The following is a 17616-nucleotide window of genomic DNA, read 5'->3' on the forward strand; positions in this document are numbered from 1 at the left end:
GTGGCAGCATTAACTCACTGAGTTTTTTTCTGCAAGGCAATGATGACAATTGAAATTTCACCATGCTGGTGGTGTCATGTAACCACAGGGAAATACCAGTGGCCACAGCAGGGGCAGGCTGAGACCAGATGGGCCAGAAGATGAGCTCTGAGCCTTTGACTCGCTCTGAGGTGTTTGGACAGCTCAGGAGGGAGCTCTACGGAGAGGAGCAGTCCGCTCGTACCAATACACACATATTCATCGTCCTGGGAGCCTCTGTGAGTACAAACTCTCAACTTTTTACAACATGACATGACTGTTTCCCCTTAAAGCATAACTCATACACTTACAGTTTCTTTTAACACAGATTTATAGAAATGTTTGGTCTGAAAGTCTACAAACTGTCTTGTTTGATGAGGTCTAAATTTCTAACTGCATTTAAGTGAAAAGATGACATTTTAAAGTGGCATGAGTCCAACAGAGCCTCACAGGAGAACAATTCACTGGCTTGATTTGCAGTTTGGTAATCAGAGAATGAAAGCCGGGGAATTAACGCATGTTGACTGAAATGTGCCACATCTACTCTTTCCTTTGTCATGCATTGAAAGACGGGGATAATTTTGGAGCAAAAACATTTTTTGTCAGACTGTTCTTGGCCTTGAGCCCAGCAGTTCCATAATTAAAATGTTTCTATTTATCCCTGTTTATTTTCCTTTATTTTGTCAAAACCATTCATCTGTTTAGATTATTGTGAAGTGACAGAGGCCTGCAAAAAAAGCTTGTTCAAAGTTCTCCCATTAGTCAACAGATCCACCCACACCTCATCATCATTTGTGTTTAAAGTTTACCTACCCTTTGGACTCATGATTCTCTTCGGCCACAGTCATTTTAAGTAGGAATTCATGACCATATCTCTTTTTTGTTTGTGTTTTTTGCACAGGGGGATCTCGCTAAAAAGAAGATCTATCCAACTCTATGGTGAGTAAAGGATTGCTGTTCAAACACCAGTTGCATTCAGAGTTTCTTATAAGTTGTTTAATGAGGAATTGACCCTTGGCCAGTGTTAAACATCACTGCTTTTTGACTGTCCCCTCTTTAGGTGGTTATTTCGAGATGGCCTGCTCCCAGATGACACCTACTTTGTGGGTTTTGCCCGCTCCAAGCTGACTATGGAAGACATCAAGACAGCATGTCTGCCTCATATGAAGGTAGTACATCTGAGATGAGGTTTTCATTAGATTTGATTTGTTTTTATTTTACTTGATTGTAAAAAAAAATAAAAAACTGATTTAAAATTCATATTGCGTTCCTGGACGTCAACTGTTTAAAATAAATACAAATAAACACAAAAAGCGGAACAAAATTGAACCAAACCATACTAACAAACCATATTACAAACGCTACATATCACTTTAGATATTATGAAAATGGATGCAGTGCAACAAATTAATCATTAATCAGTTACATTCTGTGTTCAACCAAGTACACTGAGGCTACTAAGGACCTGTGCTCTGATTTAGTAGGTTGACAGACTGTGGAACAAAAGAGTTGCTCAGTCTGTGGGACTCTTAAACAAAACAAAAGCTGATGTTTTCTTTAAATAAGATGTGAGAGACAACCTTCTTTTAGTATCATCATCATCATCAAACCATTTCAGCAAAAATTGACTGAGCATTAAGAACATAAGTTCATGCAGCTTGAAAACTTGACTTGACAAGCATTTGGCTCATAATGTTTTTGGGCAGAATTGTTTGTGGTGTTTTCTCAGAAATCATTTTTCAACTTTTCCCTCAGGTCACTGATGAAGAGACTGATTCTCTCTCAGCCTTCTTCAGTAAGAACTCCTACCTGAGCGGCTTGTACGACGATGACAGCTCGTTCGCTCAACTCAACACTCATCTGTCGGCTCTGCCTGGGGGAGCTGACGCCAATAGACTCTTCTACCTGGCACTGCCACCCACCGTCTACCACCATGTCAGCGCAAATATCAGAGCCCACTGCATGAGCCGCAAGTCAGTGTCTGTTATACTAAAACGATGGTTTGCTTATTTAATGACGTTATTCTAATCAGCTTTGTGTGTAAAATAGAGGGTGGTGCAGGATTATTGTTGAGAAGCCCTTCGGCCGAGACCTCCAGAGCTCACAGGAGCTGTCAGTCCACCTGTCCTCCCTGTTCTCAGAGGACCAGATCTACCGCATAGACCACTACCTGGGCAAAGAGATGGTCCAGAACCTCATGGTGCTCAGGTAACAAACTCCACACACACATTTTCAAGCACTTTACCACATGTGTAAAGTTAAATGTCACAGACAAGATTTCAAGAGTACTCATTGTCTCTTCCTTCCTGTGTACATGGTGTCAAGAACTTTGTTTTAAATCATTTTAATTTACATGCATTATATCATTATGTTGACTCATTGTAATTTACATAAAAGAGTTTTGAAATGAATTCACAGAAATAAAATGGATGATGTTGAAGATAAGATTGTATACTGTGATTAGAAGAGTATCAAAAAAAGGAAAAATAAATTTAAAACAAATATGCATAAACTAAATAAAGCAGGACATAAAATTGAACTAAGTGTAGCATAGAAGCTTCACTTCCCCACTTTGGTATTCTCCTTTAGTTTCCCTTATCCTTCTCAACCCTTTCTGTTCCCCTGCACCTTACCCTTCTGTCATTTACTGACTTATACTTAAAATAAAACATTGTTTAAGTGTATGTTAAAACTCAGGAACTGCACTCTGTGCAAGATGTAATATGAGGGGTTGCCAAATCATATTATATTGTGGGAGTCAGCCTTTTAATGTGTATCTTATAATTTTAAAATGTTAGTGTTGTGGATAGATCACGTAACCACATATTGGAAGAAGGAACTATTGTTTCAGTATTGAGGGTTGCATTTTAGCAGTGTTTTCTTCTCTCACCTCCAGGTTTGGAAATCAAATCTTTGGACCCATCTGGAACAGGAACAGTGTGGCCTGTGTGGTCCTCACCTTCAAGGAGCCTTTTGGCACTCAGGGCCGCGGAGGATACTTTGATAACTTTGGTATCATTCGGTGAGGGACAGTACATCAAGCTAAAAGTGAAAACACTTAATACAGTGTTACTGCCACACTTGCTTTGCTCAGGAGCCACTTTTTCAAAATGATAGGAGGCCAGAGACCACATATAAACAATAGCATATATAATAAATTAATTGAAAGGTTTTCTGTTATGCGGACAGCTGGAACTCAAATAGATCACTTTATTCCAAGTCGGAGCTAGGAAACAGCAAACTTAAGATCACACAACCAAAACAAGGATCCAACAAATGCTGAACTTAAAACCAGGAATTAAATACAAACTAGTCTGACAAGGGGATAAGTGCAGGTGGAGAAAAGGGGCAGAGAAGCTCAGGTGAGGGGAACAAGGTGATTAGGTAGGAGAACAGGCAGGGAGCTGATTGGCTGGTAAAAGCTTAAGTAGGAACACATTAAGAGAAAAACACAGTAAATAGAAACCCAAAAACCAAGAAAACACAATCTCATCACTGACTAAAATAGGCAAATTAAAGGAGTCTTTGTATTTATTTATATTTATTATGCTGTCAGGTTTAATCATCCATCTGTGGCCATAGTATGCTTAAACTTAGCTGTATTGCCCAGTGTTTATATATGATCACTGTATTGTTTTGACTTTTTATTTTATTGCTGTTTTGTTTTAATATTGTGTTTTTTAAAAAAGAAGTTTGTAACCTTGTTATTATTATTATTATTATTTTATAATACTTGGTTCAGTCTTTACAAAAAGTCATCAGGACACTGGCTATGTCTGTTTTCAATATGTTTTTGTACGTCTTGTTTCTCAATGCAGAGACGTCATGCAGAACCATCTCCTCCAGATGCTGTGTTTAGTTGCAATGGAGAAACCTGCTTCCACCAGCCCAGATGACGTGAGGGATGAGAAGGTAATATCAATGATTGGGGGAGATATTTGGAAATATTTCTGTCTAAAATTCCAGAGCATTTATATCATTGCAGTCCTGTAATCATTTACGTGCTGTAGGTGAAGGTGTTGAAGTGTATAGCCCCAGTTGCTCGGTCAGATGTGGTGCTTGGCCAGTATGTGGGGGACCCTGAGGGTGAGGGCGACTCCAAGCTGGGTTACATTGACGACCCCACTGTACCAAAGGGCTCCTGCACTCCAACATTTGCCACTGTGGTGCTTTACGTCCAGAATGAAAGATGGGATGGTGAGGTGAAACATTTTTTGTTAGAATTTATCTTGTTTCTTCTGAAGTCTACGGTGTACAGGACCCCCCTCTGATTTGTTTCCCTCTCATGTATTTCCATCCTTCATGTCCATCATCACATCAACCACACTTCCACCAGGCGTTCCTTTCATTCTCCGTTGCGGTAAAGCTCTGAATGAGAAGAAGGCAGAGGTGCGTCTGCAGTTCACTGACGTGCCAGGAGATATCTTTGAGGGACGCTGTCAGAGGAACGAGCTGGTGGTGCGGGTGCAGCCAGACGAAGCCATTTACCTGAAGATAATGACTAAGAGGCCCGGGGTTTATTTCAGCCCAGAGGAGACTGAGCTGGACCTCACCTACAGGAGCAGATACAAGGTGCCGCACTTAGGGACAGTTCATCTCAAATTAAAAAACAATCACATTTTTCTCTTACCTGTAGTGCAGTTTATCAGTCTAGATGGCTTTGAGTTGAGTTGCAGAGTGTTGAAGATGTCGGCTGTAGAGATGTCTGCCTTCTCTCCTATATGATGGAACCAGATGGCACACTGCTTGTCGTGCTCAAAGCACAAAAAAAAGAAGAGTTGAGTTGAAAAACTCAGCAGCAATGTCTCTTTCCAGAAATGACCCAGTTACTGAAGATAATACACAGACCTTGTTGTAAACAGTTTCATGTAGGAACTATTTTCACACTATTTAACTAAAACTTCCAACTGCATCACTGTGCAGAAGGAAGCGTGCTTTAACTGCTAACTCTCCTGAGTTTGTGTAGAGCTAAGTGTAGAAAATGTTCCAAATAGACTTAAGACAGTTTGTTAAAAATCTTGGCCACATAATGGTTGAATATTATTGTCTAGTATTGTCTAACAAACTATAATACTCTTTACACATAAGTGGATTATGAGACAACGGGCCCCTGGGCACAGATATGCAAGGTGCCCCACCACCTCACACAGACACACAGACTTTTTTTTTGTCATTTTGTGTCTCTTTGTGGTCATTTTTATTCTATTCCTGATTGGTACATTTTAATTTGACATTAAAGGCCAGGGGGCCACCTGACACTTTGGGCCCCTTGGCCTGTGCCCAGTTGGCCTGTTCAGTAATCCATCCATGCCTCTCTATCATATCTTATCCAAATACAGGCTGCTGGGTTGTTTTGAAGAACTGCAATATAGCAGAGGTTTCCCATCAGTGTTTACAGTTTTTTAACATCTGCCATCTTCCTTTAGAACGTGAAGCTCCCAGATGCGTACGAGAGGCTGATACTGGATGTGTTCTGTGGAAATCAGATGCATTTTGTCCGAAGGTTGGTTGCACCACTTACTGTCTTAGTTAATTGTCTGGGTATGTTGTTTAAATGATTTGTTTTGTTTTGAATTGACCTAAACTGGTCTTCTTTCTGTCCCAGTGATGAGTTGCGGGAGGCCTGGAAGATCTTCACCCCCCTCCTGCACCAAATAGAGGAAGAGAAGAAACACCCCATCCCTTACACACATGGAAGGTGAAATAATGCATCTGTTTTAATGAGACAGAAATGATGCACGTTTTCCTTTTCACTGATTTAACGTATCCTCATCCTATCTTTTCTTTGTTGTGTCGACAGTCGCGGTCCAAACGAGGCAGATGAACTCATGAAAAGGGTGGGATTTCGCTATGAGGGAACATACAAGTGGGTGCAGCCCCACACAACGTGATGCCTTCTGTCTCACGCATGCACACTCATTCATGAGCACACACACCACTGTTGGCAAGTTTACAAACAATAAAGTTTACTAAAATCTGTCACTGCTGTATGCTGTGTGATTTTGCCTGCATGTAAAAAAAATAGAACTGTTTTTTATCTCTAACCATTCAAAAATGAATGTGGAATAATAACTGTAGTAGCCTGATTTAAGTGTTCACCTGTTGAACTTTTTTAATAAATCACCATGCACTCTTTTTCCTGCACTTTTTTAAACTCTACTTCTTCGCACCTTACACCTATGACCTTAAGATTTATGAGACTTGATTGACCTTTATATTATGGACTGAGTTATGATGGATGGACAGATTCTTCTCACAAGATTGGTTGATACATCTTAATGTATCAAAACTTTCCAGGTTTTATACTTTTCTACAAAATATGGTGTTTCTGCCATGTTCGGCAACAGGTGCTACTCACCCAACAAAACTTCTGTTCAATGCATTATCAGTCATTATGTATACGTTTACATTAATAACTCTTTGTTTTTGACTTGTTTAAACACTCTGAGCAATGAAATACAACACATCTTCTTTGTAGCATCCATGTTGTTTCTACACTACAACTTAGAGCTCATGAACACACCAAATCAGAAAAAAAGAAAAAGACCGTGCTAGGAGCGCATGAATGAGGTCTCAACTAAAGTCAGATTTAATCACTACGTATTCACTCACCTTTGCATGCGTCATGAGCACTACCCCACGAGTGAGTGGGGTAGGGGGGGATTCATCACCACTGGGGTGTTGAACAGGCTGACCTGGGACACAAACTGGATTCCAAAAAGTCCAAAACTCCTAGTTGTTAAAAACAATTGTTCATTTTTGCCCATCTCTAGAGCATGGGTTGATATTTACACTTAGGGTCATTTAAATGCTAGGAATAACAGCTGTTCTGTGCTATCTGCAGGCCTGTGTTTACAGTCATCACCAAACCATGATGACACTGAACTCCTAATAATATTTATACTGGGAGTGCTTGTTGGTCTGGTTTGTAAGAGCATGGGACTGTTAATAAAAGGGAAGCAAGTTTAAATGTCTTGCTAAGGGAATAACTATGTGTTTTAAATTCAAACCAAAACTTTAAATACTCGTTGATACCATTTTTTATCAGTTAATCTGTCACAATGCACACATGAGTTTTGACATTACAACTTCAAGTTACTTTCAAATTTGTTTTTTTTTTAATTGCCTGCAAAAAACTGATGCTGTTTCCTGTCACCCGTCTGTCTCTACCAGGTTTGTGTCCTAGCTGGAGGGCCTCCCATCTACAAACACACTCAAATACATACACTGTCTGACCAACAACAGACCATGTGGTGATCCTGCCACTACTTGCAGGGCCATGGGAAGTGCAGTAAAGACGGACATGTGTTTAAACAACTTCTCTGGGACTATTTTATTTGCTCTTTTATGTGTTAATTGATTTACAATTACTGTATACAATAACAATATCATTATCTGTCCATATTGAAAGCTATGTTGACAGTTAATAAGGAAGGAAATAAGGAAGATATTTTAGCTCACTCTAGAAAAAAATAAAAGTTCATACTACACAACTGTTTATGCACAACATAAAGCTGTTGCTGCTGCAACAATAAAGAACAAAAGGAGTCGGGTCAGCTTCTTTATTCTTTTAACTTCTGTTGACAGTCCCCATGATTTTATTCGCTTCAAGCTCAAGTGAAGAGAAATTACATTTTCAAACCAAACATTGTGTACAAATACGGTATACCATAAAAATGTGCACACAGATAAGTGTATAATTTAGCAAGTCTTGTAATAGTATTTAAACAAACAGTTTTCAACCAACACACACTAATTTAGGAATAAATAGTGTTTTTTCATTATTGCAAAAGGAAAACATGTAAAAGTACCTGAAATATTAGGAACTCTTTGGCCATGACAGACTAGCTGTCTAGGTAAATACGCAAATTAGAAACATTGTCACTTTTCTCTCATCATCCAAAATTTAGGTGACTATTTGTGTCGGGTGCATCCTCCTTCACACTTCCCATTTTCCTCACCGCAGTTGTGTATGGCCGCTCCATCCTCGATGCCCCTGGCATACAGACGCACCAGCTGACCATGAATCCTGAAAGTGAAAACAGTTCAAAACTGTGCTGCTGACAAATAATCGTCCTTTGCCATCTGTGCACTGTGTTGTTTTCTGTACGTATATGACTGAGCTGAGCTTCAATTAATTTTCATTGATTTTTGCTGACTATGCAATAGATATATGTACTTTGAAGTTGATGCTACAGGACCAGAGAAAAAGGGCTGGGGCATTTTCTTTTGCTCACAAGATGTCTTGTCTGGACAAACTAAATAGGTCATGTTTTTCATTGTTTTCCTGTTTTGTTTTGTTACTCACCTCTCCTCTCGTTTCACTTCCTTACTTCCTGCCCTTGTGTGTTTTCCCGCTTCTGTGATTGTCTGCCCTGAGCTGATGTGTTTCACCTGTGTCCATTTATCTCTGCCTCCCTTGTGTATTTAGTGTGTGTGCTCTCTGCTGCCTGTGCCAGTTCATTGTTGTACCTTCAAGCCTTCCAGTGCTTTTCCTAGTTTTAATGTTCCTGATTTTTTTAGATCCTTGCCCGTGTTTTTGACCTCATCCTTTGGCTAGCCCTTATTGGATTGTTTGCCTGACTGTCTGCCTTTGTATCTAACCTTTTTGTGAAGACTTTTGATTATGCAACCGAATTGTCTCCAAAGTTGTCCAACACTTGAACATGTCTTGTCAACCAGGAGAAAACCAACAACTACTTGGCTGCACTGTGTGGCACCAGACTAATAAATAGGTGACATAATACGAACTTGGCCAAACAGTAAACAATATGGCAGCCAGCTGATAACAAATAATCTCATATTACAGTTAAACTGTAAAATAAAATATATTTTTCAAAATATTTTAGGCCAGAAATGGCTAATGGAATAAGAGAATCTTGGTTCATATTTGATCAGCACTGCCCAGTTTTACCATTTGATCTCAGTTTTTTTTTTTTAGCCTCAATTTTTCCAATACAGAAATAGGCCAACTGCTTTCTGTTAGCAAATTCATATATTTCAGCCAAACAGTGCACTTAAATATGTTTCTGAAGACATTTTAGGGGAGAAACGGGCAATACAGTATCAAAATCTCGGTTTATATTTGTTCAGAGCAGCTTCGTTTTACCACATGATTTGGAGTCTGATTTTAAGGGAGAGAGAGGGGCGGGTCTCTCACGATCCCCTTCTCTTCTCTTTGTATCCATGGTGATGGTGGGCATACTAACATGTGCAAGTACAATCTGTAATTCAAACAAGAGCCCCTACAGCCAGCAAAAATTTGAGCTGAGTGATTAGCAGGAAGTTCTGGGTGCTGGCACGATGGAGGGAAGTTCACCACAGTTAATTTACCAGACTTTGTGATACAAAGTTGGTTGAAAATCAGCAAATTGTCTCTTTAATGCAGTAGAAGGATAATACAGTAGCTTACGAGAAAACACTGAACAACACGTGGATGGTTGTACTCTGTTACCTGCTGAGGATCTCGGTGGAGGCCAGAATCTCTCCGTCACAGTTCCACACTGACACAGATGGAGCTTTACTGCAGCACAGGCAGCACAAAAAGGGGGTCCCTGTTTTCTGCTCATTTGCCATTTTTCGTCCTGTGCTCGTCTCTGCCAGGTGCTGCTGAGATCCAGTCCTGCTTACAGTCTCAGCGTTGCCTCTGTCTTCTTCATCTACCTCACCATTCAATCCTCCGATCTCTTCATATGCCTCTTTGTCGTGGGGGAGAGAGAAACGGACGGCCTTCACGCGGTGGACCTCCACAAACGGCAGGTCAAACTGAGAAAAGTGGGAGATCAGGTCAAGCAGTGTTTAAACTTGCTAGTCCAGCTTTGCTGTAATGTGAAAGTGCTCATACCTGGTCCTGTGTGCTCGTGTGCCTGTAGAGGAACTTGAGGAATCCAAGCGGGTGAGAGTCCCACACCAGGATGAGGTCCCCTGTTCCATCCGCCAGGTGAGCAGAAGGAGAGAGGCCCAAAGGACTCTTGGGACATGAGCTGGACATACAAGTGAGAGACACACACCTGAACCTGCCCTCCACACTCACCCACTCACCTGGACAGACACAGAAAGAGAGACATGATGCTACATTTAAAAAATCATCACTAATGAATCTTTAAGAGCCATAATATTGTTTTTGCATGTTTTAGCCCATAGTGCACTTCACTTCACAGCATTTACCACAACAGGCTACACTGGATTTCTGACATTTACTTTTAAACGACCACTGGTTTGAAAGAATTGCTGAGATTGTTTTAACGGGAAGTTTACATGATTTCTACTAAATGGGCTAAGATATACAAATCCAGGACTTCCATGTATGTCTTTTTATTACCTTCTGAGTCACTACTGGACTGGCTGACGTGGGAGCTGTACAGGGAGCCTGAATCTGCAGAGTGGGGGAAAAGTCTTTCTGTGCTTCTGGAGCACACACTGCACCTAAACACACACACACACACAACACAAAGAATATTTCACTCTGCTTGTAAGTCTGTGAAATAACAAGCTCCTCGACCTTGACACCCATTCATAAGGGCTCCATAAAGCATTTGCTAACAGCCAGAGGCAGCTGCCTCAGACAAAGAACAAGTTATTGTACACTATAACAGGAGACGGAGGCTCACCTTTCATCTAGATCAAGTTCCTCTTGCTATGGTTTCTACCCTCCTTAAGGTGCACCCAACACCTGAGTCCCTGCCGCAGGTGGTAGCAGTTACAGTGTCTGGAGCAGCAATTGAACCATTTTACTGCTGCTTTAATAATAATGATTCTGCTCCCGGGCCACTTTCTCTTTTTTCTCATTAAAAGGTCTACAAGGTTTAAATGGCTCTTGTGGCTGAGATAAGAATGAAGTCTTAGAGAAAGGCTGGGAGTAAGACCAGTAAAATGTAAAACAGGAAAACTAATTTCCTAATGATAATAATTTCTGGAATATTATATATTATTCTTTAGACACTGTCACCTTACAACCATGTTTTCATGGTCATCACTTTAGCTATCCAGGATAAGTCACATGGCTGAGTTACAGTCACATGACACTGGAAACTTCAGTAATACAGTGGTGCAGGAATTATATTTTCTATAGACCATTGAAGGATTAACATCACCTTGGTTTCCTCGTCAAAAGCCATTAGGAGTTTTACATTGGCAAAAAACATGTTAATGATACTTACTTACTTTTTAAAGCATAAATGCAAAGACCAGATGTAATAATAGAATATTAGGCTATAAATGAAGTACATGATGGTTACATGATTTCATTGTCACCCTTACAATGACGCTTTGAAGCCGAGTTCGGCATGGTGATGTTCTGCAGTCACATTTAGTCAATTGATAGCAACCATTGTTTTTAAGACACTTAAAACCTCCATGCCTTTTCAGGCATTTAACCAAAAACCCATTGAAAATATCCATTTACAAGGGAACCGGAAGTGCAATAATGCTAACTCATTTCCACATTTAAGGACTCTTTGCTACACCAGAGATCCTCATTTTATAGACAAAACTACCTCTGTGTTACAGGGAAAGTACAGAAAATGCCCCCACATTCCCAGGTAGAGTTTGGCAGTTTTAAATGTTAAAAAAAACCCACATCACAAACACAAAATTTGTTTGTATGGTATCTAGTGTGCACACTGTAATTTTCTTATGCACACTGTAATTTGAGAGTTTGTTTTGTGTTTTAAATGAACTGAACTGTGTATACACTCTTATTTGTGTATTGTCTGGTCAGTGGTTTTGTGTTTTACCCCGAGAGGCAGCGTGTCCTGTCTCTCGGGCTGGAGAGAAGCGGGTCTGCTGGTAGATACTGAACTATGCCTGCATAGCTTCTGTTGCTCAGGTACACCATTGTGCCTGTACAAAGGAAAGCAATTGGGTTAGCTGAAAACTCAAAACACTAGATGTCTACACAACACTTTAAAAGAGAACGTATGTGGAGAATGTGGTTTTGTGACATAAAAGCATGTACATCACATGAAGGCCTTTCAGCTATGTCATAGTGCTATCTTTGACAGTTTCAGGATGAATTTTTAACTTTAAGCTCAAAATAGAGAATGTAACAGCGTCCTGTGTAATTCACATGCAGTCATTTCTGTTCTCTAAATGAATGATCAGAGCGCACCTGAATAGTCATATCGGAGAGGTCCCATCCAGCGGTGTTTCTCACTCTCAGCCAGTACATCACCGTAGAAGCCATAACCCAACAGAGACACTGAGTAACGCACCAGAGCACAAGCCTGATGGACTGAACACACATCCAAAGGCTGAGAGTCTCCTGCAAGGTGTCGTGGGAAACAAGAAGAAGTATACAGACTTAACTATGGAGCTCAGAGTTGACAAAATTATTTCGGTATTTTAAGAATTTTATTTAACAGTGATTTGAATGAAAATCCTTTCTCACCGATGATGATGTGCAAAGCTGAAGTAACAGGGTCGATGACTCCCACTGTGGCGTAACACACGCAGTCTGTAGAACCTACAATACATACAATAAAACAGGATTAGTATGTCACTGCTCTAACTCCACCAGTTTAGGAATGCTTTTCCCTTTAAAACCTGAGAAAGTACTTGTTTTAAGAAACAAAACAAAAAAATCACTGGGAGAAGGCAATGAGCAACTGGACGAGAAATTACTAATTAGCATGAAATTTGTAAAAAAAAAAAAAAAGACCTGAAAATTATCACAAAAAAAGATTTAAAAAAACAAAGCAAAAAACAACAAACATGTGTACATAATTCTGTGACATGATTTTAAATGTGTAATTATTATTATTATATTTTCGGAAAAATTTCCCCTATTTTTTAATACACTTCTAGTAATTTCATCTCTGCTTTTAAAAAACAAACTACAGGTTTTCAGGTCACTTTCTTCTTTCCTTTTAAAAAACAAACAAACAAAGAACAGATTTTCAGGTCACTTTCCTAATTTCTTGCAGTTTGCAGTGCACATTACGTCAAGTTGCTATTGCCTTTTTCCCCAAGTTTTTTTTAAAAGAAACCAATATTTTTTTAAGGTTTCAGAGGTTTTTAATGCTTGTTGAATGCATCTGAACACAGCACAAGAGAACTGATCAAGGTCCAGGTGTTAAAGGGTTCTAAAGGGATAGTACGAAATCTTTAAAGTGGGCTTATATGAGGCACTAATCCATACTTAGTATATTACCTACAATAGATGATGGTCTGCATGCTCCCAGTTTTGAGTAGCAAGCAGGAGCACTGACACATAAGCATGCTGAATCCCATCTACTGTAAGTAACACACTTACTGAGGATAAGCACTTCATACAAATCAGAACAATCACTTTAATAACGGTGTCAATACCTGCAGGGATGATGCCAATGTGAAGCGGACAGGGCTGCAGAGTGACAGTGGGATCATTCTCACAAAGGCCTGCCTCTTGTTGCGTCCGCCCAATCAAACCGTGAAGTATTTCGCTGAACATGCCATCCCCACCCACACACACCACACTGTTATAAACAAGCACAAGAGTTTCTGTTGTGAAAGCATGTCCTGGGGAGCTTAGCTGTTATAATGCTCTCATACCACAATGTTTACGCTGTGGTGCTGCTGGCAGCTCTTACCCATCAAAGCCTGTCAGGTCTTTCTTCAGGAGGTGGTCTCTGGCCTGGTTTGCCCGCTCTGTCACTGAACAATAAAAGTGATGATTAGAATGTGAATCACTTTCATTGATATTTCTTTGAATAAATCGGTCTCTAAGACCATCTATGAGACACAATGTAGTTGTTTCTGTTTTTCACCTATTACATGAGAGGTTATACCAGCCAGCTCAAACCCTAAAATGTTGGAGCATTTTCTAAAAGGTGAAGTGTTTTCTGAAATGCTATAGTGTTTTCTTGAAAAGTAGTGTTTTCTGAAATGTTATTTTGTTTTCTGAAATGTTGTAGCGTTTTCTTGAAAAGTAGTGCTTTCTGGAATGTTGCCGTGTTTTCTAAAATGTTCTTTTGTTTTCTGGAAGGTTGTAGTGTTTTGACTCTCAGGGCCACCGTAGTTTCTTACCTATCACATGAGAGCTGATACCAGCCAGCTCAAACAGAGGGGCAACCAAGGAATGGTAGATCTTTCTTCCTTTCTTCTTTCCTCCAAAAGGATTAATAAACACCAACAACCTGCTTGGACGCAACGGACCTGAAAGAGACATTTATAATACTGCAGGTTGGTGGAAGTCAGCAAACTCTGGAGGATTTTAAAAATCTAATTATCCATTCTTACTGTGTGTTTTTAAAGCAGTTCTCAGGTGTTTCGTCCACTGGTCTCTGACGACCCGACTGGGGCAGCTAAACTGGGTCCGGCCCAGTCTCCATAATAGCCCATGAGAGTTCCCACTGCTGCTGCGCTTCACGTAGAAAACTGGAGGTAAATGATAAATAAAAGAATGCTGTAAAACTACAATATCACCTGCAGCAATGAGGAGAATTACAGGCACATATAATACTTAACTGTAAAGATAGTGCAGCATACACTGGTTTTGTGACACCTGGGAGTCTGGCAACAGAACCTACCTGTGAAGTCTTTGTCTGTGTCCTCGACTGACTTCTGGGGCAGGACCTCCACTCGGCCATCCTCCACTCCAACCACCTCTGCCACAGGTACTGAAACTTTAATCACACACACACACACACACACACACACACACACACACACAGCGCTATAGCTTCAGTGCTTCTTTGCATGCAATGAATAGAGTATTTAAACCAGTGGAAAATACTGCACTTTTCAAAGGCGGTGACAAAGCACAGGTGTAAGATGAATAAAAGCTGTATCCCATTTAGCTTTTCCAATGCCAGGACTTTCTTATTGGCCTTTTTGACATTAGAATAAGCAAAGGTGTTAAAATAACATTAATAGTGACTGAAATCCATTTAACTGTTTAAGTTTCAAGGTCCTAGCATTGCACATGCTGACTCACTGGCACACCTAAAAATAGCAGGGCCATCGTCCATTTTATAAGTTACACCTATAATATTAGATGCCTTAAAGAGGAACTTTACACCCATTTTCAAAATTTACGCATGCTATTAAGAAAGTCCGAAAAAATATGTTAACGTTAACAAATCCGAGAAATCCAAAATCTAGTGGCTAATACTCAAATTGGGACATGGCATAAAGTCTGGAGCTGCTCCGTAGATAATGAATGTGGAAAGATGTTCCTGATGCCACCCTGAGCAGCCAGGGGGATGTTCTGAGTATATGGGTACATTTTCTGTTTCAGAGCTGAGAACACTACAGCAGAATAAAGCTCATTTAAGCACAAAAAAGAAGAAAACAAACATTCTGTGGGTCCACAAAATCTGGCTCCCATTCATTCGGTGTGTGCAAAATCACATACTACGCACTACATAGCGAACATGTGTACATACTTCTGTGTAAATGAACAGTAGTATGTGTAATCTGGGACCAAGTGAGCTGTAAATGTTACTTCCTGGAAGCCTCTTTGCTGGTTGGAGACATGTTAACATGGTAACCTGTGCCAAGCCAAATTCTTCCAGTATTTTGAAAACAATTTTGAAAACTATATTAAGCCCTTGCAAATACAAATCTTCCACTTCTTAAATACTTACACTTAAACTGCATACCTTGTAGAACTGTCCCTGTCCGTTATGAGTGTTGTTGTCTACCACACTGCATTGTGGGATATTTATGCAGTGTCCAGTCTTTGCATACTGTAATATTTCACTGGAAACAGAATGTAATTCATATACTATTTGTTTCATGCCAAGTTTTTTGGATGCAAATGTGTGAATCCTAGGATAGCAAAGGAATGACCCGCCTTACTCTCCATAAGATTGGCTCGTACATCTTGTACTTTATTGGTTTGACTGTTCAGATTTAGGCAAGAGAAGTGAGATTGGTTAGAGGGGTAAGAATGTCAACGTAAGCCCGTCGGAGGCAAAAGGAAGGTGGTCCATTCCTTTGTTACCCTGGGATTTGCAAATTCGCTTCTTGTACCATACTAAAAACTCTCATGTGCAGTTTTTGTATACTAAACAGCATGTTAGTATGGACTTAAAGTCACAGCTATTGTCTATGGAGCAGCTCATGCCATCACAAGTTTGAGACTTACTTCTCTGTTTTCTAGCTTTGAAAGAGAGCAGCTGATGCTCACAGATATTGATTGAACTTTCCTAGGTCATGGAGGTAACATATTGGAATTCTTAATTTGGGTGGTGTTCCCCTTAAATAACAACAGTTTTGAAGCTTGACTGTGTCCAAAAAATTTGAAGGATGCAGCTTGTGTAAAGCATGCAAAAGAGACACTGTGTCTTTTATGGGTCAATACTTTTTAGTGCTATGGACTTAAAACACAAATCAAAGACAACACATGTTATGTTAAAATGTATCAATGTTTTTTAAAGGGACAGAAGTGTGTTGTATCAAACTGATATTTTTTTTTTCTGTGTAATGACAACAGATCCCACAGGGCACTTCTCTCTGTGTAGTGACAGCCAGAGAGGCAGAGGCATTGTGGCATTGAAGAAATATGCCAGGAGGTGTGTGACTGCTCTATAGTCAGTTTTTCCATGAGGTGACTCAGGTTGTGTCATGTTGATGCTGTTGAACTTGTTCTTCACGTTTTCTGAAAGCAGTTATGGACTTATTAATTAAACCCTCCCTGGAGGCTAACTGTACAAAATTAGTTACATGTAAGGCGTAATATAAGTTGTTTTGTTGATGGTGTTTGCTTGGGTACTGCAACAAAAAAAAAAAAAAGAGTCTTGATTGTCTTGATGTTATACCAGTTCAGTGACTACAGGAAACAGGTTGTGGCTTTACACTTGTTACACAGGAACAAACGTGACAACACAAGTATTTCCCTGTATGTGTGTGCATTTATTGTTCATTATAAGGCGTCGTTTACATTGCCATTATATTATATCACTATATCATTTTATAGCCTGTAAACAAGACCATGTGACTCGATGTTGCCACATTTTAGATGGGTGATATTTGGGAGAGTAAAGAGACACCTACTCGTTTTCTTGACTCGATTCTTCTTATCTACCTCGGTCCAGTTGAAATGCCAGCCTGTCAGGACCGCCTTGTATCTTTTATTCCCGACCATAAACTTGACTCCAGCCTCAGATCCGTCTCCATCCAGGAAAGAAAAGCTTTTCAGCCACAGCGTCGCTATTTTCCGTCTCTCTGAAAACTTTTGTGATTATACTTTACAGCCATAACTACTACATATCTAAGGAATAGCAGCAGGATGGCAGTCTATTATCGCCATCAGTCAACAATCCATCCTTATCTGACAAGTTTTGATCTTTCTTCTAATCTAAATCTGAAGATCTTTTGGGGGCCATCCTTCCTGTGAAATGTTGAAGACACCACCTCGCACACCGGAGTTATTCTAAAAAATATTTCCCGTTCAGTCACTCCCGGTGACACCTGCTGTATTTGCATGTGGCACTACTGATTGGATGCCACTTTACCTGAAGTATGAGCTGAGCCTGTGTGCCTGCCAGGCTACTGTGACTGTTTATGGGATTTTTTCGCCCATTTTAATTCAGCTATTTTACTTATTCTTTTATTGTATTCTTTTATTCTGTCTTGATTGCGTTTAATTATATTATTATTTTTGTTATTACTGTA

The 17616-nt window shown here is 39.9% G+C and overlaps 2 protein-coding genes across 2 annotated transcripts; one reads left to right on the forward strand and one right to left on the reverse strand.

The window, feature by feature from the left end:
- The first annotated feature begins 88 nt into the window (after positions 1 to 88).
- On the forward strand, positions 89 to 5997 carry LOC121946730 (glucose-6-phosphate 1-dehydrogenase-like). Its single transcript, XM_042491454.1, has 12 exons — positions 89 to 257; positions 920 to 957; positions 1079 to 1187; positions 1774 to 1991; positions 2068 to 2226; positions 2915 to 3040; positions 3837 to 3930; positions 4029 to 4215; positions 4355 to 4590; positions 5445 to 5521; positions 5624 to 5716; positions 5819 to 5997. Exons 1-12 carry the CDS (start codon positions 129 to 131, stop codon positions 5907 to 5909), a joined length of 1557 nt encoding a protein of 518 aa, XP_042347388.1. The 5' UTR covers positions 89 to 128; the 3' UTR covers positions 5910 to 5997.
- A 1569-nt stretch (positions 5998 to 7566) lies between these two features.
- zgc:158263 (ceramide kinase family protein) lies at positions 7567 to 17363 on the reverse strand. The gene is given in 14 exon segments (XM_042492539.1): positions 7567 to 8047; positions 9473 to 9783; positions 9863 to 10059; positions 10340 to 10443; positions 11754 to 11859; positions 12128 to 12280; positions 12407 to 12481; positions 13327 to 13472; positions 13587 to 13650; positions 14023 to 14151; positions 14236 to 14373; positions 14526 to 14621; positions 16996 to 17082; positions 17085 to 17363. Coding segments are annotated over 14 exon segments (1755 nt in total). The 5' UTR covers positions 17119 to 17363; the 3' UTR covers positions 7567 to 7932.
- Between the last annotated feature and the right edge of the window lie 253 nt (positions 17364 to 17616).

The sequence above is a fragment of the Plectropomus leopardus genome, chromosome 8 (genome assembly GCF_008729295.1).
Source record: "Plectropomus leopardus isolate mb chromosome 8, YSFRI_Pleo_2.0, whole genome shotgun sequence".
Classification (NCBI taxonomy): Eukaryota; Metazoa; Chordata; class Actinopteri; order Perciformes; family Serranidae; genus Plectropomus; species Plectropomus leopardus.